General features: G+C 37.8%; 1 protein-coding gene across 6 annotated transcripts in view; it reads left to right on the plus strand.

Moving 5' to 3' along the window:
• ntrk3b (neurotrophic tyrosine kinase, receptor, type 3b) overlaps positions 1-25,005 on the plus strand; it is a 280,707-nt gene that overhangs the window by 138,125 nt on the left and 117,577 nt on the right. For 4 of the 6 annotated variants that reach the window (XM_024295435.2, XM_024295438.2, XM_024295437.2 and 1 more), the window contains exons 5-9: positions 4,798-4,952; positions 5,246-5,388; positions 7,543-7,684; positions 20,019-20,318; positions 21,663-21,677. In XM_024295435.2, coding sequence (XP_024151203.1) covers positions 4,798-4,952; positions 5,246-5,388; positions 7,543-7,684; positions 20,019-20,318; positions 21,663-21,677 — 755 coding nt within the window. The remainder of the gene's footprint in view (positions 1-4,797; positions 4,953-5,245; positions 5,389-7,542; positions 7,685-20,018; positions 20,319-21,662; positions 21,678-25,005) is intronic. The other 2 variants (XM_024295436.2, XM_024295439.2) reach the window with 1 other exon arrangement.

Here is a 25,005-nt window from a genome sequence, read left to right on the forward strand (position 1 = left end):
TTAATTTTGAGTTATTAAAGTCACACTCCAACTGACTACTACTAACTACATTTTTTTTTCAATTATGACTGTGCAGTTTTTAGCCAAAAAAAAAAAAAACAACAACAACAAAAAACACAAAACTCTTTGATGTTTTAAGACATGTTTCATGCCCAGCAGCTGTAGCTCATTAGAAATGCAATTCTGGGTTGTGGGCGGGACTGTTGGCTCAAAGCAACCTCACCATCTCTCAGTTGTTGAGAGCTGACGCGCAAGCTAGCATTTGCAGCGGAAAGATAATGGCAAGCAATATTGGATCATTCCAGCCAAACAGTTTTGAGTCAAAAGCCAGCTCGGTTGAGCACATGAGCGTTGAACGCTCATCATTTCTCGCACACCTTGAACGGGCCTTGGTGCATGCAGGGAGCAGAATAGAAAGGAGACTTCTGCATGTCCGTTTCAGTAAGTGCGTCACTAGCCTGAGCTTTTTCTAGCATCCAGTTTTCTCATCCAACAGGATGTGAACTGAAAAATACTCAGAAATGTAGTTGTAATCATAAATTATTTTGTATATATCCTCTGTTAGGAGAAAAATGCTACAAAAACATGTTAAAAACACAAAAAAGACTATTTTAATTGAAGTGGGTCTTTAAACATAGATACAAAAGCTGAATCTGAATTCTTCCGCTCCCTATGGCTTCTCCCTACCCCCCAGTTGCAGCTGCCTTTGGGGCTGTACTGAAGTGGCGTTTGAAATGCCTTATTTTATGGAGGAGTTGTAAGGACTAGAGCTGGTTATCCCTCTGCTAGGAGGTTCATTCGCCTCACCTTATGCTCTTAGCTAAGCTAATATGCTAATAGTATTATACCACATAACATTAAATTTTTTGTTATTAACTAAAATAATTATTAACAAACATACAAATTAGAACTTTTTTTTAAACTAAAATGCCATTCTGATTTAAATATAAAAAAACTAATTATCACAGCAAAATCTTATATATATATATATATATATATATATATATATATATATATATATATATACACACATACATACAAAGGAACCAAACAATAGGCTCATAAATTCCAAGAGTTGGTCCAAATGCTAAAGGTTGGTGAAGGTATTATATTTGAAACAAAAATATTTAAGACTAAGACTATGAAATCCAAAAATGTCAAGTGATTTTCACATTTTTCCAAGTCAATATTAATCTGCGTAGGTAAAAAGAAAGTGGAAAAAATTATTAAACTAATTAATAAAAGAAAGTATATACTTATATCTATTCAAATGCATAAAATAAAAAAAATTAAGTTTGAAACTGTCTTCAGCTCTTTGTTTTTTAAGTGTATTTCTCCTGCCGACTGCTTTTCCTGACCCGACTGATGTGCCCCCTCCGCTCTATGATTGCTGTGCAGGTGCTGTTGTCGATAAGCCAAAATCAGGCCCCGCTCTTCAGAGAAATTATTCTTCAGAGGCTTAAAAATATATATAAACTTATATATATATAAATCAGGCGGTGAAACAGCCCGCAGCAACGCAGACTAACCATACTGCTGCAGCCGTAAAAAGAACAAAGATGGCACCAAACCATGATTTATTTACTTTCTATGTGCAGCCCTCTTCCTGACACAAGAGCGAGATCCACCGTGAAAATGATGGAGTGTCACCAAAAACTTGTTTTTTGGTGGAGAAAGAAGGGATACACATTTATTATGTGGTGATAAACCCAAGTTCCAGAAAATTCTGCTGGATCAGTCAAAGATATACAGGTGATGCTCCAGACATGGATGGCATCAGATCTCAAATAGTCATCTTTCAGTCACAGTCAGACCTGAGGATTAACAAAACACAGAACTTCTCATGTGACAGCAATCAGGAGCAGATGAAGAAAATGCAGTTGGAAATAAGTAGGCCTGGGTTGATAAAATCAATCAATCAATTTGAGTTGATTTAAACTTAACAGATCAAAAATAGATTCATAAAAATATAAATAGATTTAACACATAAAGCTAAAGTCCGTCAGTTTGATGCTAACGTTTAATAGGACGGCTAATGCTAACACTCAGTTAACCTAAACATACATTGTTGACTCAATGAACATCTTTATTTACTTACACTTTTAAGGAAATATTTTTAAAGTAACCATTTGTGGTCTAAAACACAGACTTTCACTCATAATTTCTTCTTCTTAAATAAGGTGTAATGTTATAGGGCGATCGCCACCTAGTGGCCAAAGTGAAACGAATTCCAGGAGAAGCAGAATAAGGTTTACAATGTTAATGATCTGAACATTTATTTTAGAGATTCTCCTTTTCTGGAAACCATGTAACCCTGTATGATATTACCAATCTGATTATTTTACTAATAAATTTTACAGTATGTGAACTTTATCAGATTAATATAAATATATTCAAAACATAGTAGATTATTAGAATGTGTCTAAATGTGTAAACTCAAAATTAAATTGTATTGAAGAATCTAAGACTTGAAAAACTTTGAATCAAATAAATCTATGCTCTTGTAAATCATTTCTGGAAATTATTATCGATACCCAGCCCTAGAATAACATATTTGTAACAAAAAATAAGATGAGTCCGCAATGGAGAGAGAAAGGGGGGCGGGGTTTAGCCAACCGTCCTGCCCACAACTCAGAGGTGAATTTCTAACTGCCACTCTGCAGTAACTATGTCCCTGAAAACAACTTTTTTCTTATTTCACTGAAAACTGCATCAACATAATTAAAAAAAAACACACTTGGAAAGCTTTAAAGATAGATTTAAAGATGATCAAGTGGGACTTAACATTAAAAGTTATACATCACATTAAAGTTATCCTAACTAAATGCATCGCAAACAAAATGTTGGTTTATTTATTTTTTAGTTCATTCTTATTAATGTCATATTTATTATAAATAAAAATCTGTAAAGTTCTACATTCTTGTAATGAACAAGAATAAAAAACGTTTTCACTTGTGTGAGCTAGAAGTAAGTGAATCTAAAGTGATTTGGTAAACACAGGATGTAGAAAAGCAAAGTAAACTCCTGACTGAGTGTAAGGAGAGGAAAGCTTGCATGGAGATCAAAGCTTTTGAGCAACGGTGAGGTGCAGTTTCTTCTGATCCACGACTCCAGAGCCGGAGCACCTGTGTACATTTCCTGGGTAAAAAAGAAAACAGCCTCCGGTGGAGATCATTACTTCTCCTGTGGAGGAGCAGGCAGGATCGTTAGCGAGCTTCAAGGAAACGCCACGCTGCTAGCTCTCCGCGTCTGAGGTCACACTGCTGTTTGCTTTTGTTCCCTTCAAAGTCTAATCTGCTCTCTTTCAGACGTTTGTCAACTTCCAGCTGTCCTCTTTTTTTTTTCCTTTTTTTATTGTGTTATTGCTTAGATGGCAGCACTTTAAGCTCAGACCTCCCTCCCTGCCCTGTGTGAGCGGAGAACACCGTTTTCATGCAGGGGTTGGCCATTTCTTACCCAGGGCAGAGCTGATAAGACGTGGAAGTGATGGTTATTACTAATAACGAACATAATTGCAGTGTAAGGGTGAAACCTGGCCTGTTATCACTCCAGTGAGCTTCCATCCTTTGGGATTTGCTGGTTCTGTTTTAAATGAAGACCTCTGACCTTTGATCACGTTGGGAGTTGGCTATCTTTGGCAAACATTTCCTTTTATTAACTCCTCATATGTGAGTTCCAGTTCTACGTTGACGCTTCCTATTAATAAATATGACAGTTAAAATACATTTTCACCACAAGTTACAGATCAAACACATAATCAGTTTTTATTTGAAATGTATTTAATTTTATATTACAGTAATTTTACCTTTTATGTTATAAAATACGAGCAAGAAAATTGTCACATTTTATTGATTTTTTTTAATGTCTCAGCTTTGATTCCAACAGTTGTTACCTATAAAACATACCAAAAAATAATCTGTTGGCGTCAAAGCGATTCTGCTTTTCTGTGACTGAAAAACCAAGAAAAAGAAAAAACATTTGAATATTACTTATTTTGACTATCTTTTTTTAATTGAAATTCCGTGTCCAGACTATTTCAGAAAAACCTTCCTCTGAATTTTGTCAAATTCACTGAATGGTCAATATTAGATTTAATGTTTCTGCAGACACAAATGGTTTAAACATAGCTGTAGAAATGTTGTAACTCAAACTAAGTTTGGAGGCTTATTAGGGTACGTACTCACTGGAAATGGAGTGTGAGCTAAATGGACATTCTTACCATACGATGTTCACAATGGATAGTCGCTACTCTATACTAGTGTACAATAAGAGAGGCCTGGCTGCAGGCAAGATGGCGTCCAAACACACCGTTAAACTCATTAGCTGGAAATGTCGTAACTGTAGCCGCAAGCTAAATTTATCAATACAAGAAGATTCCGAACTCTAACCGTAATCCTGGTCCAGTGTTTTTCTTGGTGCTTTTCTTGTTCAAACTTCCGTTGAGGGCTTCCGGCTAGGGAGAGTCTAGCGCCATCTTGGGGCCATGTTATTGTCTGCAGCCAGGTCCTGAATAGGACGCTACCCATACGCCAGTACCAAATCCAAGTCTCTGATTGTTCAACTGGTTTAACTTTTAACACAGTCAGCAACACATGATCGATGAGAGTTTTGAACATGAAATGTTTCTGTGCCCGACTTGACTTTTGCATTCTGTGTACATGAACAGGAAGAGGGTCATAGTTTGCTTCTGTTGCTTCTAGTTTTAGGAAGCAGATTTGTTGAGTTTGTGTCTTGTTGCTGGTCGGTACTCCTCGTCTTCAAGACCTCACTTTTGTTTCTTCACTGTTGTGTTTGCAGACGTTTGGATGGAGTGGTTTTCGACTGCGGATGCGACATTCGCTGGATCCAGCTGTGGCAGCAGAGAGGAGAGGCGATGCTCCACACGCAGGAGCTGTACTGCAGAGACGGAGCCTCCAAGATACGCCTGGGAAACATGTACATCGAGAAATGCGGTAAGGAAGAGGCTGGGCGGGTTCGGCCGGAGCTCAGGGAAGAATCAGCTTCAAGAGCAAGAGTTTATCGAGGAGATTGGAAGAGGAGGAGATGTGGAGGAGTTCAGGGGTGAATCTGATAAGATGTGAGGTGATTCAGACAGAGTCTGAAGGCTCTGAGGTTTTATCTCCCGGAGGAGATGTAGGAGTGCAGATATCTCCCTTTGTTCTAATTTGATTAAAAATTGGATGAAGTCCTTCACCGGGAAGATCTTCTGACGGGAGCGGTGACAGGTGTGTTTGTGTGCCTCCAGACTTACCGGAGATCAGCGTGAGCCACAGCAGCGTTCTGGTGAGGGAGGGCGACAACGTGACCGTGAGCTGCAACGGGACCGGATTACCGCTGCCCGAAGTGGACTGGACTGTGGGCCAATTGAATTCCATCAACACACACATGGTCAGACCTCCACAAAAATGAACCGTTGTGTGTGCAGTTTTCCTTCCCCCCCATCCAGGTCATATTCCTTTACATGTGACACAACAGCAGTTTTCATGCGAACACAACACTTTCCTGCAGACAAACTCCTTGGATCTACTTTGAGTAAGAGAACGGTCAGCATCCATTTGCAGCTGAAGAAGCAGCTCATATTGCATTCTGTCCTCAGCGTCTCTCATCAGTGACTATCACTTCAGGGTTATCACTGTCCTTGGCTGCCAGGCTTTAACCTGCAACCTCTGTGGTTAACGAGGTTCGGTGGTTGTGTGTCATTGTTTTGTGGGATTCAACTGACAGTTAAATGATTCTGCTTTAGGGGCAACATTTCAACTCTGTTCATGAGATATGTTATACCGAATTAGAGGTGATAAGACAACCTATTTTTAAAGCACAGAAGTCTCGGACGATTAGATTCCTTTTGTACTTTCACATTAGCATAAGTACATTTCTACCTTTTTTCCACATGATTTGATAATGAATGCATTCTTACCTTTTTTTTTCTACCACATTTTTCACACACAGCAATTATGGTGATCTACTTTATACTTATGTATAATAGGATGCTACTTTTGTTCCATCCCAATGGGACAAAACCCACAAAAAACCCCAAACCTACAGGGTTAATTTTTAGGAATCACATTTGTAGAAAGCCTAGAATGCATTCATCTTCCTTTAATCCCTGATGTTTAAGTTTGCAAATATGGATTCTAGTTATGTCAGTGATGAATGTTTGTAAGTGGGTCAATGAGAAGATTCAGAACAATTAAAAAAAATGAATTTTCTGTTTAAACCCAACTTTTCATGTATTTTACTCTCACTTTTGTAGAGATTCTAAATCATCAAAATGTTCATGATATAACTGCTCCACCAGAACTCTCAACCCGGGTCTCCCCATCACTTAGGTTACACAGATGACCTGAATCAACTGTCTATAAATCAGCTGATTTTGACCAGAACTTCTCAGCTGTAGACAGAAATTCATTCAGATTCGTCGTGTTTTTTTAATGTTCAGTCTACTAAAAGTTTAAAACCCAGCTGATCAGCCTCAACTGAAACTTTTCCCGTAAGGAAATCATTCAGGCCATAGAGCAGACGGATAGAGTGGAACCCGCCGGCAGCTGAAGATCATTAGCCGGAAGGAAGTCCAAGACTGGAACATCAGTCACACACATACTCAAAAAAAAAAAAAAAACTGTTAAAAGTTTTACTAATCTGACATTTTTTCGTTAATATCCTATAATAAAACGTTTACCCATTTTAGACACATTTTAAGCTAATCCTGAATGCTACAAAAAGTTTTCATTAAAGTGGCTTCAACATGAGGAAGCATTAGGAAAAATGGGAATTGTAATTTACAATAATCTTTACACGCTTAATAATTCATCACAGCAGAATTATAAAGTTTCCTACATAGTAAAAAAAAATCTGCTTGTTTTATGAAATATTGAGTCATAAATCTTGTCTTTTGTTAAGGAGAATGAAGACCAAATACTTTAAAAAGATGTTGCAGACTTCTACAGCCTGATGTTCTGGTGATGATGTTCTCTTTATCCAAATAAGACATTTTTGTGACTGAGACACTTTGGTTGAACCCACAGCGGAGCAGCTAACCCATTATTCCCGCTCACTGGCTCAGGCCCCAGAGCATCACTGCAGTACAACTGCAGACAAACAACAAGAGCAGAACAGAAACATGACTTTATTTGACGTCTGCGGCTTTATCGCTTAAAGTGACTTTTCAGATTAGATCAACCTTAACCTCAGGCTTACAGTCTAAGCACAGATACTGGCCAAACAAACAGAAGAATAAGAGATTGATATTTGGCTTCATGATAATAAAACTTGAGTCAAATGTGTTTTTTTTCCTCACAAGCCTCCTGCAGGGTTAGTGTAATGAAGGACTGATAGATCAATGAAGTTGTTAATTCTCACAGGTAGAGTCCACTTCATGACTCTGTTTTATTTCCTTCCATTGGATGTGAGCGAATTAATAATTAATCATAGTTTTAACTGTTATTAAACATTTAAACCCCAAGACTGTAGTTGTATGTGCTGTATTGTTTCAGCATCTTTTTCCTTACGTTTTGCTCTTGTCACTCTTTTATTTTTTTTTAGTCAAACGTTTACTGGCCGAACATCCACTCCATTGACCTGAACCTGTTCAACATCAGCCGGGATGACAACAACTTCCAGCTGAGCTGCATTGCAGAGAACGTGGTGGGGATGACCAACTCCTCCATCCAGCTGAATGTGCAATGTGAGTTTTCCACGAGGCGGGAAATTATTTGGCTGTTGGAAAACTGATATAAACTAAAGAATTTTTGATCTAGGGTTTGGTGGTGTAGCGGTTAGGACTTTTGACTCACAGCAAGAAGGCCTCGGTTCAAATCCCGTTTGGGTCCTTTGTGTGAGCGAGGGTTTATCCCAAAACTCCGGTTTCCTCCCACAATCCAAAAACATTAATACTTGATTATTTCAAACTGTCTCCAAGTTTGAATGCAGGTATGTACGGTTCTGTGGCCCTACAACAGATAGTTACTATAGTCCAGTGTGTACCACACCTTTCCCCAACAGTAGCTGGGATAGGCTCCAGCAACCCCATAAACCTAAAAGGGTTTCAGTGGGTTCAGAAAATGGATGGATGGAAATAAAAATCCTCAAAATAACTTCAGAAATTCCCCTAAAAACAGTATTTATATAAATAAATGAACGAATGAATGCAAGTAGTTATTAAATAAATGAATAAAGATACTGCTTTTCTGCAAATTAAAAAGCCCCAAAATGATTTAAATATTTCAAATACTGTATTTTTGTTTTCATTTAGGGAGAAAAAAACAGTTTCACCCTTCAATAGTAAACGAGTTTAAACAAATACTGCTTCAGATTGAATGTATGCTACTAATTCATTCCCTTTTTCAAAGTTTTAACCCTCCTGTAATTTGACCCTGTGGGTCAAATTGACCCGTTTTGAAATTTAAAAATCGGAAAAAAAAATGTAAAATAATAATAATAATAATAAAGATTCAGTTACACTATTTAGAATTCAGATAACAAACATCATGTCCCTCAGAACGAAGATAATAGATGAGTTGAAAGTAAACAAAATAAACTACTAAAGTTAAATAGTTGCCTTGACAAAGTTACCTCCTTTTAAGAGAACATTGCAGCAATACTTGGATTTTAAACATAAAATCTGTAACATTTATAAGCTTTTTGAAGCATTTTTTTAGACATCCACACCTAAAATCCCATTTGGCTGAAGTTAGAAGAGAAAAGTTGGAATGTGACGGTCAACTTCCCAAACACATTTTAAGTTGGTGCCTCTAAAAAATGTCACGGTTCCTCAAAAACAAAGTTGGAGACATGATGTTTCTGGGGAGCTGTCGAGCTCTTTTGTCCCACTGGGAGCATCAAGTTTGTTGTGTCTTGTTCTGAAAAAAAAAAAAAAAAAGCTTTGGTGTCAGGAAACCGTCTATGAAATCTTCCCTGTGCAACTTAGGATTATAAGGAGAACTTGGACAAGTTCAATCAATTCAGATGTTCTATTAAGAGCTTCTGCTTTATGTTGAAGATGAATATGTTAATTTTAAGGGTAAATACATCCGAGTAGTTGTCTCATCTTCAGGGTTTGGGGGCTTTAGTAGTCATTCAGTGGAAGATGAATGTCTGCATAAACCAGGACTTCATTGTCTCGTGCGAGGCCATCTGTCCAACATTGGGAGCTTGGCAGAAATCGGGTCGTGTTCGTCTTCTACTAACACAACGGAGCAGAAGTGTGAGTGGACTCGTGATCGGAAGTTTCCATTGAAACACAGTAATGTGCGTCAAAGAATAAGACGGGAAGTTTGTTCAAGCTTCATATGAAACAATGCAGTTGTATAACTTTTTGCAGGACTCTCTGAACACGAAAAGTTTGAATAAACCTGAGTGAAAATGATAACAAGACATAGTGCTTTTACCTTGAAGTATACCTCATAGATCCTAAAGGATGTCCATGAAACGATGAACATAAAAGCAAGTATGTTTTTATTAATCCATTCTGTTGTAAAGAGGATCTCTCAAATGGAAGACTACAAACATGCTTGCAGCGCCGCGAAAATGCAAATGTTGTTTACTTTGGATTCAATAAACGGTAAATTGGAGAGAAAGAACCTCTATCAAGCAAGCTTTAGAAGAAAGACACATCTGTATTGTTGACTCTCAGTGTTTTGGTCATTATTTGCTCACCTGCCATGGATGCTCTGAATACGACTCAAGTGCTTAAAATGCAACATCACGCTGCTCTGTTGTTGCTGGCTTTAATCAAAGCAGCCCGCTGTGATTACTTGGAAGAGAATCGTATAACTAACCACTGAGCAAAAGGGTTGATCCACATTTCAGGCCATCAGTTAAGCTGCCATGTTTTGGTTTAAAGCTACAGACAACAAATATTTTTAGATGTTTCAGGTGTTTTTAACAACCTTTAACTGTAAAAGAGACATTTGGGCTCCTTTTCCACTCATCAAAGCCTAGAAGGAGCCGTATAGTCTTACTTTAGCCTTTAAGAAATTTTGATTTGGATTCATAACCTTTTTTTTTTTTTTTTAATGTGAATTATTTTAAATATTTTTAGCTTGAACAAAAGCGAAAATATAAAAAGAAACTTGCATGTCTCAAAGTTAAACTTTTAAAATGTTTTTACCTTTTACCATTAGTAGAGGCCAAATTAGCGATAAATTTAGCTCATTACTTTATTAAAAGCTAAAATCCAAATTAGCATAAAATTCCTCAGTAAATTAAATCAGCCAAAAATATTATCATGTTGCTAAAATAAAAGCTAAACTCTAAATTAGCCTACAAACCCCAGAAGATAACAAATTAGCCAAAAATATTAGCATATATGGCTAAAATATTAGCTAAACTCCAAGAGGCTAAATTAGCCAAAAAAGCTAGCTTGTTGCTTAATTACTAGCTGAACTCCAAAGTAGCCTGAAATTCATCAGTAAACTAAATTAGTCAAAAACATTAGCTAAACTCCAAATTATCATAAAATTCCTGAGTAAACTAATTAGTCAAAAACCTGTTGTTAAAATTGAAGCTAAACTCTAAACTAGCCTAAAACCCCCAGTAGACAGTAAACTACCAAAAAATTTTGGCATGCTGCTAAAATAGAAGCTAAACTCTAAATTTTTTAAAAATTACTATAATTTTATTTTTCTTCAGCCAGAGAGCCACCATGGAGAGATAAAAGAGCCACATGTGGCTCTGGAGCTGCAGGTTGATATAAGGTATTCTGCATCTAAAATTAAAGTTGTTTTGCTGATCATCACTGGATAAAGGGATAAATTGAGTGTTGGTGTTAATCTGGGGGCGGAGCTCTCAGAGCAGAGTCTTCCTGGAGGGAGCTGTTGGCATCGATCTTACATCGGCACGTTTCCACCCGCTCGTTTTTGTGGGTATGGGAGGGGCTGCTGCAGACAGTGCAGATTTTAGAGGATTCCTCTTAAACGGATCAAAATGCGGCTTTGGGGTTCTTTATAGTGAGGAATGAACAGTAAAACGCATTTAAAAACTCAAAAAGTAGAATTTTCATGGTAGGGCTCCTTTAAAATCTAGTTTAAAAAGAATTCCAAAAAAAGAATTCCCTAGATAATATCTTTTGTTGTTGCCAATGTGCAGACTTTTGGGTTTGCATTAAATGCATTTATTTATTGTTGAAGCAAACATCACCTTTTTTTTAAACCCTTTTGTTAACCACTTATTTTTAATGAATTATAGTTCTTGATTGTCTCAGGACAAAAGGGCTTTAAAATGGAAGTATGTTCAAAAACAAGAAACATCTCAGTAAAGATTCTTCTTAAAGTCTTGCGGGTACATTGTGGATCCCTGAAACCATGAAACATTTCTTTTACAGAAAAGTCTCTTTTCATTTGACTTTGATGGGCTTATCTTGGAGCATAAAATTGATCATCTATTAATGATAAAGACAGTCTGAGAGAATAATTTAAGATGGAAAAAAACATCCTCCATGGGGGCCGAGCAGCCAAATTATGCAGGTACATTTGGAATGCAATGAGGTGTTGCACAGTTACAAACCAAGTGAAATTGATGTAGCCAATTAGCAAGAATATACCCTCCAGCCCACATGAAAGGCTGGCCTTGATCTGAGCGCATAGAGAGACGTAGGGGGGGAAAACAGCGATGATAAAGCTTTGATTTAGTAACCATCAACATTCTCCTCTCACATCTGTGAATTACTGTAAAGACTTCAGCTCTTACATTAGTCTACCTGGTGGACTGACCCTGGGCAGATTTGGGACAGACTCCATTCAAAGCCAATATTTATCAAAGGTGCCTGACATTTTTCTCTTTGTAGCAAGCTTCCTCTTGTAGGGCTCAATCTATTGTAGCTCTTTGCCATGCATCACTCTGTAGGACAAGGGAGATTTGTCAACAATTCAAACTAGTGGAGCGGGGCTGCCGAGGCCCGCGCCGCAATGACAGATTGACGTCGCGGCATCAAGTCTTCGGGCTTGCTTTTGCACGGACACTGAATGGATGTACATCTTCAGGCATTTTCTTTCCTGTTGACACTCTGCTGGTGCTGCAAATTAACTTATTAATTTTTCATCACATGCTCTGATGGTAATTACATTTCCTCCCCTGTGCAGCCTGTTGTCTCTGGAAATGTCATAAAATAGCTTAAACTGCTGCTCTGATTAGGGAGTAATCTGATTGACAGGGAAATTACCAGCCGTCAAGTGACATTCTCTGCATTCAAAGATGAGCTCGCTATTTTAGAGAAACTGTAATTAAGCACAATGCAGATTCTGTAGGCGCATTGTTCTGCCGCTGTCAGGGAACAGAAAGCAGCTCTGCAGCCGGGTGGACTGACAAAGCGCGCCCGTCTTTGCTGTCGTTGCTGCAGCTTCCTGTTTACACTCGCACGCCAGCTTGTACCTGAGTTGGGAGTTCTATTGCACCAAGATGAGCAAAGCATTATCTCTGAACAGTATCTAGTAATTACAGAGCAAATAAACGCCAGTTTAAGTGGTAAGGTGGTGTGTGTTTGGATATTGGTGCTGATGCATGCACAAAGTTAGGGTATTATCACCCTAAAAATATTCCAAGGATTAAAGATCTGATGCCTGAGCAGGACCTGGAAAAAACTTTTCATGTGTTCATCTTTAGTTGACAGTTTTTTTTACAGAATGATTAAAAATATGGAAACTGCAGCTTAACTTTAACTTCATAACTATGGCTCTGGTTCTCCAAGACAGTAGACCAGGTTTCCAGTTTTTACACTGCAAAAAGTGAAATCTAAGTGAGATGAATTATTTAAAACAATCATATACAAGCTTATTTTTTAATGGTAAGATAATTCTCACTTTGTAGATTTTATGCTAGATAATTTTCCTTATCTTAAGAGTTTTGGTACTTAATTATCTCAATAAGACATTTGTAGGGCCAAGATCAATGCAGGAGTTTTGCCTGAATACAAGAATTTCAAGTAAACCATAATGCATAATGAGAAAGATTTTCAAAGAAATTATATTAGTCAAAATGAGCTTGATATTAAAATATACAAATTTTAAGATATTTGTGGTTCCTATGAGGTTAGATATTTTTACTTGTTTTGAAAATTCTTAACAAGCCAAATTTTCTTATTTTAAGCAATATTTACCTTATTTTGTACTTTTTTTTTCTTGTTTTTTTTAAGCAGACTTTTTGCAGTGATAAGTTTTACGCTGTCTCCCTGCAGACTTTATAGTTCCATTGCTGGTTTATAACACTTTGATTGGCTTGATTGACCCCCTGACCCAGCATGTCAGAGGCACCTCTCCAGTCATCTGGTTCCAGTCTTTTGTTAGCTCTATAGAGAAAAACTGACAATCTGCATTCAGCTTTTATGCTTCACATATCTGGAACAGACTTCCATACAAACTTAGATCAGCTGAAACACTGGATATGTCCCAATTCCTTCCCTAATCACTATATGGTGAACTATATAGTTCGTTCGGCATTTGTAGTGCTGTTCCAATCTACAATTCCAAAACTGAGTGTCCTAGAATTTAAATAATAGACACTTTTGTGCAAATTAGTAATTCTATGTCTTTGATAAGCATTGAAACCAATTCAATTGGAATTATTTGTAAAATTCAGTACTAACAATAGTAAACATGAACATTAGTGCTACTACTTATTGCAAAATTGCTGTAAACAACAGAACAAAAATTAAGAAATTCAAGTAGCTGCCAGGCACATTGGTGCAAAGTGCGCCCCCTATCTACCTCCAAAGGAACGTCTCACCAAAGTATGGCGAGTATAATGTTTTACAGCCTCTTCAAGCGAAAATAAAAGATCGATACTTGGTGAGAACCCGTCGAGACTCAATCGCAGGACTAAATGTTGCAATATATCGCAATATTGATATTTTGGCACAACCTTACTGACTAAATTAGCAAATATAGACCACAATGTGTGGCGTTTGACCTGTTTTTTCTGGAAAAATAATTGTTTAAATGTATCTTTTTAATAATCTATCGTCAGAACACAGTGGATTCATAAAATAGACGTTGTAAACTGTAGATGTTAGCTTCTCAAAATCCCTGACGTAATACTTTCCGCTTAAAAATAAATAGAGTATGTCCGAATTGCTTTTAAAATCCAATATAGTCCTGCATTATATAGTTTTTAATAGTTAGTTGTTTAGGGTGGGAATTCGGACAGTTTGGTCGGTTAAAGACACACCAGTTCTCAGCTGCATTTGATTTGTTCTAATTTGTGCGGTCACCTTTATCTTAAATTTCATTTGAACTTTCTTTAAATATTTATTTTTAACCCTTTATGATCTTTGACATACTGCAACTTTTTAACCGTTAACACGATGAACGTCATTCCAGTAGATTCTAAAGTAGAAAAGCGGCCTGTGCCGCTTTTCTACTTTAGAATCGTGTTCATCGTGTTAACGGTTAAAAAGTTGCAGTATGTTAAAGATTTTATGTTTAAGAGTCACCGGCGATGTCTCAGGTGTTTCCTTTAATGTTTTATCAAACACTTTTTGAATTGTCTTTGTACAGGAAATGCGCGATACAAATAAACTCGCCTTGGTCTGTCTAGAATCTGCCGTTTAAAATCCACAAAAAGCGAGCAAACAGGTCTACATTTGGACTTCTCAGTGTTCAAACTATGCATTTATCAAAGCTTGTCATCTGTTTGAACAGTGTCAGGACACGGGGTCACCAGAACCAAGAGTCAAAATGGCTTCTATTGTATTGACTGAAACTGGGCTGACAGCCACTCTCGGGGCAAAATGGACCTGTCCCCCAACTGTCCGTCAACAAGAGAATACAATTTGTCCTCTTAGTTTTCCTTTTCAATGTAAGCAACACATCTCTATAGACTCCCTCGCTCCACTCTTTCCTCCTCTGTCCTTTCTTCTCTTTCTCCCTCTGATCACAATCACAGCTCTGCGCCGCCCCCACACCAACCGTTCACACGTACACAAGCGTTTTGCCTTCAGATCAGTTGAATGACTTCATTGTGCCGTTGTCTGTCACTGATTTCTACCTTAAAATGACAGCTTCCACACGCCAGTTTATCCGTGCCGCTAATGGACGATTATTTGGTGCGAAAGTACAAACCGCAAAAAAAAAAAAAAAAAAAAGAAAAAAACAGCTGATGGTTACTTAACCAAAAGATCAATCTGGCTGGTGGTTCTTAAAAATTAATCACCTGCAATTCAAGCTTTAAAAAATAACCTGATTTTAGGGAAAGGGCTAAAGCACAGCAGCATAATAAATGATAATCTGGCAGTTTCCTCTGCACTGTTCACTGTTATATAACACCAACCCAAATTCCAGAAAAACTGGGACGTGTTTCAAATTTGAATAAGATTGGAAGCTAAATTATTTTAAAAGTAAGTTAGATGATTTATTTTCTTTTTTTTGTTTGTTGCATCTGAAAACAAACAACAGAACAAAGGTTTTATCTGAGGCGTTCCCCCTCCCCCACTAAATTAGCTTTCTTTTTAAAAGAAAAAAGTTAATGTGTGCTACAGGTTGCAACAGTTGGCACCATGCTAAAGCAAGGCTAACAAAAAAAGATGGCGAAAAAAAAAAAAAAAAAGAGTTGAATGAGAGAATTTTCCAGCAAATTAACGGTTGATATCTGGTACTTAACATGACTCCCTATTAAGAAAATATATGAACAGATCAGTTTTTAAGATAATTGTGCAGTTTGTGGTTCAAGCACTTTTGCCATAAATGTACCTTCTAAAAAAGTAAAAATACAAAATAAAATAAAACATACATAAATTGTAGGACTGAGTATCAATAATAATTTCCAGAAATTATTCGATAAAGAAAATCCACAAAATTCAAATTTATTTCTATTCTTCAATTCAATTTTGAGTTTACACATTTATACAGATTTGTTTAGAAAAACATTAATAATTGACTGTATGTTTTGAAAATATATATTTTTTAATCTGATACAGTTCACATACTGTAAAATGTATATGTGAAATAATGAGATTGTTAATAGTATACAGTGTTAGATTTTTTTCTCAAAAGGAGAAGCTCTAACAAACATGTTAAGATCATTTATATTGTAAACATTGTTCTGCTTCTTCTGGAAGCGTTTCAGTTTGGCCACAAGGTGGCGACTGCACTATGGCAATATACCTTGTTCCAGAAGAAGAAGACGGTATGAGCCAAAAAAAGATGCTTTAGACCAAAAATGGTTCCTTTAAAAAATATTTCCTTAAAAGGGTTTGGAAAACTCATACCTGTGAGTTTATAAAGATGTTCATTTAGTCATCAATGTATGTTTAGGTCGACCGAGCATTAGCATTAGCCGTTGTATGGGAAGTTCCATTAAGCGTTAGCATAAAGCTGACAGACTATAGCTTATATTTTTGCGAATCCATTATTGATCTGTTAAGCTGAAATCGATTCAAATCAATCGATTTTATCAACCCAGCCCCAATACTATGGAAGCCCAAACTGTTCTTAATTAAATAAATAAATACAACATTATTTAATCAAGCAACACTCCAATAGAAGTCTTTTCAATAAATAATTGACCATTTTATTATGAAATACATTTCATTAAAATTTAAATGGACCATTTTATTATGAAATATAATTCATTTTTACTTTAAAACATAATTTTTATGTTAAAAATATTTCATAATAAAAATATATATAATAATTTTTTTTTCATGTTGGATATTATTATAATCATGTGAGTTTTTTTTTTTTTGTAAAAGCTTGTATTTCAAAATTACTGTTTTACAAAGTGTCCTTTTTATTTCAGAATGCTGTTTTTCAGAACGACGTATTTATTTCATGATGAGCTTTTTCCGAATAATAACTCTGTCTGTCAATCACTGAAAGTGGGCGGGATCTAAACGTTCATTGGCTGATCCTCTGAAATCGACTTGTATGCCTAGACTCCTGCTCTACTGTGTGTAGCACAATAAAAAAATATTTTTTTTCTTTCTTCATTTAGTGTGAAAGCATCCTCGTTATTGTCACTTAAACTAACCGACATTTGTGTTTGTTTATGAGGGAGAAAAAAGGAACATTATGTTTATGGTTGAGAATCTTCGTTTCAGGAAACTTTTAAACTTTAGACCGTCCTCGACCGGAAATAGTCAGTGTTATCACGTTCTAGCTTTACGGGAGTCATTCCGGGCCCAATTAAAAAGGGTCCGGGCGGTTTGTCCGAACCTACTCTAACCCAAACCCTGACGCGGCACCGACGCGGGTCGGGTCACCAAATCCTGCTGATCGTCCGGTTCCGGGATTGTTCCGTGCACCGGAAATGTTGATATTCCACGACTTTGGAGCCCCTTTTGGGGAGAAGTCCAGCAAAACAGACAAACTACGAACTGTATGTCCAAAATAAATGTATATCCTGATAGTAACGGGTGCATTTCTCACTAGAAATATTGTCAAAATAAAGATTAGTCCACAAAATATTTTATTCTGAGGAATTTTCCACCGAAAAAGAGTGAATATCCCACCGTGTTTTTGCTAGCGACAGGCAGAAACTCAAAAGCCACGTGATCAGTCACGTGATCCGGCGCACCTCCGTAGAAATGAATGAGAGAATGAGACGTAGCAATTCCACAATTTAGACCCGTTTTATTTGTGAAACTGCTACGTTTTTACCTGTGGACAAACGTGGGTACTGAACGTTTTTGTAGGAGACTGGGAGACTGGTCGCGCTGAGTTGCATACTCCCACCTAGTGTTGAGGAGTGTGTACTGCACCATCACGTTGGCTGAAGGAACACTCGATCGATGTAGTTGGTGCTGCTTCTAATGTCTGATTAAAGGAGCAGCCAATCACAAACGTGTCCCCGCCTTGTCTGGTTTGATTGACAGGCAGAGTTATTATTCGGAAAAAGCTCATCATGAAATAAATACGTCGTTCTGAAAAACAGCATTGTGAAATAAAAAGGACACTTTGGAAAACAGTAATTTTGAAATAAAAGTTTCAACAAAAGAAACCCCCACATGATTATAATAAAATCCAACATGAAAAAAAAATTATTATGATATATATTTTTATTATGAAATATTTTTAACATAAAAAATATGTTTTAAAGTAAAAATGAAATACATTTCATAATAAAATGGTCCATTTAAATTTTAATGAAATGTATTTCATAATAAAATGGTCAATTATTTATTGAAAAGACTTTTATCGGAGTGTTGCTTGATTAAATAATGTTGTATTCATTTATATAATTATGAACAGTTTGGGCTTCCATACAATACACGGTGGGAAAGAAAGCCGTCAAAGACTACTTCCTGAGAAACCTCCACAGAAAGTGGTGCGAGCAGCAGAGGACATCACTGCCACCAGCCTTCCCTCCATCCAGGACTTTTACCCCAGCAGGAATCTGCACAAGGCAAGCAGCATCATGAAGGACCACACTCATCCAGCAAAAGGACTTTTCTGACTACTACCCTCTGGCAGACGATACAGGAGCCTGCCAGCACGGACGAAAAGAAGCAGGGACAGCTCCTACCCTCAAGCTGTCAGACCTCTAAACTCCAAATAGCACCTTCAATAATCAAGGCCAGACATGTGTAATAACTTATGTGCAATATAGTTAATCACACCCTGTTTATAAACCCTCAGTACTTCCACATATTTTGTTTTTTCAAATTGCATTCTTTTCCACTTGTTCCTGATTCACAACAATTTGAATAGAAAAATACCAAAAACTGCAACTTTATGCTTAAATGTCTTATATATATGTTCCCCATAATCAGAAAAACGTTGCAAAAATACGTTAAAAATATCTAAAAGATGATTTTTTATAATTGGAATGAGATACTTAAAAAGAAGACGAGTTTGAAAATTTCATCCTCTACAGTCCATAATAATAACCAAATATGTAAAGAAACTTGGGAAATCTTTGCATGGAAGGGTGAAGGTGGAGTTCCTGTGGTTTTTTGGCTCATTTACTTCATCTCTCAATGCCAATTTTTATTTAAATGAGGTTTCTAATCTAGGCCAGTATTACTTCATGGACACCTTCACCTTCTTTTAGGTCTTCATAGTGTTCAATAGAACATGAAGTCTTCATTTGGTTGGAGATGCCCATAACTCTGCAACCAGAAATGTCTTACTTCGATTTTTTAGGTGTCCAAAGCACCTCAACTGGATATTTTCATTGTAGAGGAGACAAGTCATCACTCAGGACTTTTCCTGTATGTGTTTGGGATTTGCCTTTTGACTCTGACCATCACCAACGAGAGTTGAAAAATAATAATAAAAAAGAATTTGAGTATTTTAATAGATGACTGGAGAGGATTTTTAGTCCTAACAGCTTTAAATTGAGACTGTTCTTGCTTTTCTTCACTTTGAAAAGAGCAAACTAATATAAAACGGATGATCTGCAAGCAATTTTCCTCCATCAGGAAAAAAATCAGAGTATTTCCAAAATGTGCAGCATGTCCCACATTGGACCCACAATGTACCGTTTTTATGTTTTCTTTCATTATGCACTGAAATGCCATGAAATCCATCAGCTTGACTATAAAATCGACGCGCAGAGGGAATGCCAGATAATGGGAACTGCCAAAATTTCTCTTTTGATGATCAAACAGCGACTGTGACTCACGGAAAAGACAAATTTGTGCATGAATTGGTTATAAAGATTATCTGATGGTATTAAAGTGATAAATTCCCTTTCAGCTGGTTGTTTTCTCTGTGGTGTGTGGTCAGGAAATGACAGGAAATTCAAGTTACAGTTTACCCTCTATGTTGTTCCATAAACTAGTGTAAAGTCAAATGGTACACATGGTCAAAAATTCATAACCATCAAGAAACCTTCAAAATTTCACCCTTTCCAGAACTCGACTGTCTAGTCTGCTGAAGGCTTTTCTTTGGTTTTTAGAAAAGGTTTTCAACAGCCCAGGGGTTGTGACTCCTTCTCTGAGCATAAAGGTCTTTGCACTCCTTACATGACTTTGTTATAGCATAAAACAGATTAGGCTTTAGAGGAGTGAACTGAGCGTATTTCTACCACCTCATTCTGGATTTCATGTCAATATGAATAAAGTCTCATTAATCTCTCCTTCTCCTCAGTCCCTCCAGTCATCTTAATGCTGGCTGAGCCTCAGCAGCGGCTGGACACCTGCATCGAATTCACGGTCCGCGGGAACCCCCACCCCAAACTGCGCTGGTTCCACAAGCAAGAGGAGATCCAACAGAACAAGTACATCCGAACAGACATGGACTTTTACCAGGACACCCTCGAGGGCTGTTTGATTTTCCGGAACCCGACTCACCTCAACAACGGCAACTACACCCTGGAGGCCACTAACCCTCTGGGGAGGGCCACGAAGACGGTTTATGGTCACTTCCTGGTCGCACCTGAGGACAGCGGTGAGTAGAACATCTATTCCTTCTTTCAAATGGTTTCAAATGTGTATTTACTTGTTGATTTTGACGGAAACCGGTGAGGAAACGATTATATGAAGATCTACTGCGATGAACTTTTAAAGATCCACTCCATTAAAAATCATGTTTCTGGTGTTTTAAACACGTTCTAGTTGCATTGTATCATAATGGAGGACATGCATAAAAGAATATAAATTTAAAACTGGATTTCCGAGAATTTCTTCATTCAAATTCTGATACAGATGAAAAGCGGATGTTTGAAATAGCTCTGGTTTATGGGCAGGCCAAAGTCTTCTCCATTTCAGTTCTAAATCCTTTACTTAAAGACACATAACTCCATTAATGTCTTTATTTTTCTCGTCTGAGCTGTGCGGCTGGATAATTCAGATATTTCTCGCCATTCTTTATGCTACGCTAATGTTAGCTTGGGGTTGTGAGGTGCTTGACACTAGTGGGGGGGGGGGAGTGTAAACAAAGACATGTTGGGAAATAAGCTTGGTTAACTTATGCGCCAACAGTCCCGTCCACAACCCAAAACCTAATTTCTTATAAGCTCCTGCAGCTCTCAGAAAATATTTCTAAAAAACGGCATTAGCTTTTTGACTAAAAGAAACACATGGTATTACCACTAGGAAGAATTTTACAATAGAAAATGTATATAGTTGGAGTGGGACTTAAGGCTTATATAAACCTTTAGTTAAGATTGTTGTGGGTGGGACCATTGTCGCAGAGTTATCCCGCCCCCTTTCCCTTCCTAGAGAATTTTCTACACAACAATCTTTTTCAAACACCATTTTTTTGGTCTTCTTCTGATTCTTAACGAGTTAAATGCAGAAATACTCAGAAAAGCAATTTCTAGCTTAATTTTCTTAATGTATTTAACCCAGAAAAACACAGAAAAATCACCAAAAACACATTTTTTTATAGAGTGGGTCTTTAAAGATCTTTTTACCATTCCATTAGCAAGCATGACTCCGTTTTTAAGACTTTATGATTGGGGCAGGATTCTGATCAGGGGCTTTTATTTCTTAACGCCCTGTGCCATACCTTCCAGCCTTCAGAGCTTTAGAGCGGGGTGCCTTTGCTTTTTATTAGAATGTCCCCTGTCAGGGCGCAGCGCATGCAGCTAATCCCTCCCAGCTGGATAGCTGCCAAGGCTCATCCACGGAGGAGGCAGGTAGATTGTTCTTTTGGAGTTCAAGCTGGGTTCACAGGGAGTGGGAAGCCACACAAAGGCGGGGACCTCTCCCCCCGTAGTCATGATTTCAGGGTTAAAGCATTGTGCCACTTCATGACAAAGAGTGACTTTCTCTGTCTTTTCTTTTGCAGACATAGAGAAACCAGGTGAGTGTTTCCTTTTTAATGCAACTCCCCAGAAAAAAAAATGCATAAACAGACACACACAACCAAAAATCCAAAATTACTTTGGACAAATACATAAAATTGATGAGAAGGTGGTCCGCCTTTTGCTTCTCATGTGTGAATTTCTTAATGATTTTCTTTTTTTTGTTTGTTTGTTTCAATAGTGGTGCTGAGAAAATAAAGACATTGAAATGCGTATCTCACAGAGTTCAGGACGGTTCATTGAATGGAATAATGTGGAATTCACAGTATTTTGTGTAAAGGTGTCTAGTTTTTCTACTTCTTGTCACAGGGTGAAAGAAAATCTTTACAACGACCAAGATTATTACATAAACTGAAAAGTAGGAATAGAAACTAGTTGTAGTTGTCAGTGAATACTTCTTTTTTGTACAAGTGATAATTAACAAAATTTGTGTCTCACTGGGCGGTACGACTCTCGATTAGTTTTTGCAATCAAAATTGCAAGAAAAATCTTTTGAAATAACTGTGAATTGGCACAAATGTTAACAGGAACCCCCGGGGAAAACTAACCTCAGAAATGTCAGATTTTTTCTCTTGATTTCTACAAGTCAAACTTCACATTTTAGTGTCTAAAATGCCAAAAAGCATTTTAAGTCACTGACGGACAGCTCTCTCAAGAGCAGCATTCATGCGAGTTTACAATAATATTCCAAACTTCTGCAGGACTTCTTTAGTTTTCTTAAAACAATGTTAAAAAAAAAAAAAAAAAAAACAGATTTAGGAGAGATAAGAGAACATTTGTTTTCAATTTTGGAACACATAAAAACTGCTTCATAAATGTCATCAACAACATATAAGCTGAAGGCCAGAAAGATGCAACCTTAATTACATACATTTATTTAGTTATAAGTGTCAAAGAACAAAAGCTGTTCGGTCAACAGTTTAAACCAGTGGTGAAAAACACATTTTGGTTTAGGGAAATGCTGTTTATTTCTTCATCTCTTGTTCTGACTGTATTTCTTTTCCTTTGCTTCCCCCAGTGGTGGAATTGCGCATTACGGCCATTTCTTTAAATAACCATAACTCACCACAGAAATGGACCAGAAAATTGCTTTTTTTTTCAGCACTCATATTTTTTCTCTTCATTACTGGGCCAGATTAAATCACCTGGCGGGGCGGATGCCGCCCATGGGCCGTATGTTTGACACCCCTGGTGTCAAACATACCAGCTTCTGTTTCGACTACCGTGACTCTTCAATCGTTGATGCAATTGATGTAATTCTGGTGGGTTCCAAAGGAGAGTAAAGCAACACCGTTCAGCAGTGAAGTGCTTACGCAATCAACGTAAATCAGCTGATTCATGTCAATTGCGTTAATGGTCAGAGTTATGGTGCAACAATAGTGTGAGCTGTTAACCAAGAACATTTCAGGTGTTAAAGGATTAAGAGACTAACAACCACAATTCACCTTTGTATTGAGGAACAAGTATGTGACCTGTCTTGTTATTTTAAAGCAACACGGGTTGATGATCGTGTTGAAATGGTATTGCGGTATTCTTGCGACTCAGTCATCTTTGAGCAAACCCACATTTACTAGCACATATATTCCTGTTTGCTATCCTTGTTACCATGTCAACCAAAGTTACATCGTCTCAAACCAAGAACAAGCATGACCCAATCTGACACGTGCAATGCCATGCAGCACTTAAAACTGTAGCTTTTTGATCATTATATCTTACTTGGGCCAAAATCTCAGCCGGCTGATGGGTAATAGATGTGGAGAGTGATAGTGGGATTTGTTGAAGTGTGAGCATCTGTGGACGCGTCAGCTGCAGCCGATGTTGTGACTGATACTGTCGGCTCCGTCTTACTTTCCTTGACCCTGCTAGCAGGTGATGTGTGACTACTGGGAAGAGGTACACTGCAAATGCGGTCGTGGCGGTGTCAGCGCTTGACTCTCTGTCTCTGCTCGGTGACTCTCCTGTTTGTTGTGCGAGCTCGGGCTTCAGAATTGACGGCTAAAAACAAAGTGGGCTGCTTCGATCTGTGACCTTCATCAGACTCTCCTCCCATCTCCATATGAACCCATTTTTTCTAATCAGCCATTGATTACGAAGCTGCGGGCAGCAGTGATGGAGACGGATGGAGTGTGCGGGGAGCTGCATGAGGCAGTCTGCTGCTCCATGTTGGCATACACTCACTGACACAGCTTCTACTGTGTGAGTTCAGTCTTGGGGGGGCGACTGACAGCCTGGCTGATACTGACACTGCTGAGCAGAGAGAAGGACAGTGGGAGGATAGGGATGAGGGCTGGAAGGGAGGGGATGGTTTGAAACTCGTACTTTTTTTGTTGTTATTTTGCAACTCTGTACCTTATTCAGGCAGCTTACGATGGGGTTGTTCCTTTACCCACAATGCCTCTGATGTCCTCGTTGGAGGTCTTAAGCTACAGATTGGGCATGGGTGCAAAAACATGCTTTCTAAATGCGTTTTTAGCAAACAGTGTTGACAAAAGTCTATCGCTACCTGATACGAGCGCATGTACTCACAGTTGGAAGAAGATTGGTGCAAATTTTGCTCCAGGCTTTTTCATTCACAGCACTATTTTAATATATAAAAGACATATACATATACATATGACATATATACATATGTCATATACCTCCAATTCTAACTATTGTTTTATACTTCGTGATCAACTTTCAAACAGTTGGCACTTTCATGAATTGAAAAAGACACTACCGATAGATTGCTATCAAATCCAAGTCCCTGATTGGTCAAAGTTCAACTAGTTAAAACTTGTCTAAAATGTCTTAAAAATGTGTGTTGAGCTGCATGACATAAGAGTTTTGAATGTGTGTTGAAACTGGCGGCTTGAACGTACGTTTCCGAGCCCCGGGTGAACATAGCCAACACATTCACACTCCCAACTCGTCACATATTGACTTTTGGCTAAAGACCCATCGTGTCAAGAGTTGACATTTTGGGTGTCCCCAACTTGTTGTTTTTTGACGTCCTTTCTGTTCCATTGAGGATGTGCTGGGTCCTCAATCTTCAGGCCGCGAACTGGAACCGGTCCAGTACCGGGACGCGGAGCACACTAATTGGTAGGTGAGTTGACAGGGAAGAACCTGGCAGGTTGGAGGAGCAAGGGAGAGGCTTTTGAAGGAGCAGAAATTAAAGATGGGAAGCAGGTGTTGAAGGCCACCAGGTAGAGAAACAGCCACGCCTCTGGTTCCACGCTACCCTGTAGAAGCACAAACACAGAAGAAAAACATAAGCACAAAGCAAAAACACCAAATAAAGAAAGGAGAACAACATTGAACCATAACACAAATACTGAAACTATT

Source organism: Oryzias melastigma, linkage group LG3 (assembly GCF_002922805.2).
Source record: "Oryzias melastigma strain HK-1 linkage group LG3, ASM292280v2, whole genome shotgun sequence".
NCBI classification, from domain to species: Eukaryota; Metazoa; Chordata; class Actinopteri; order Beloniformes; family Adrianichthyidae; genus Oryzias; species Oryzias melastigma.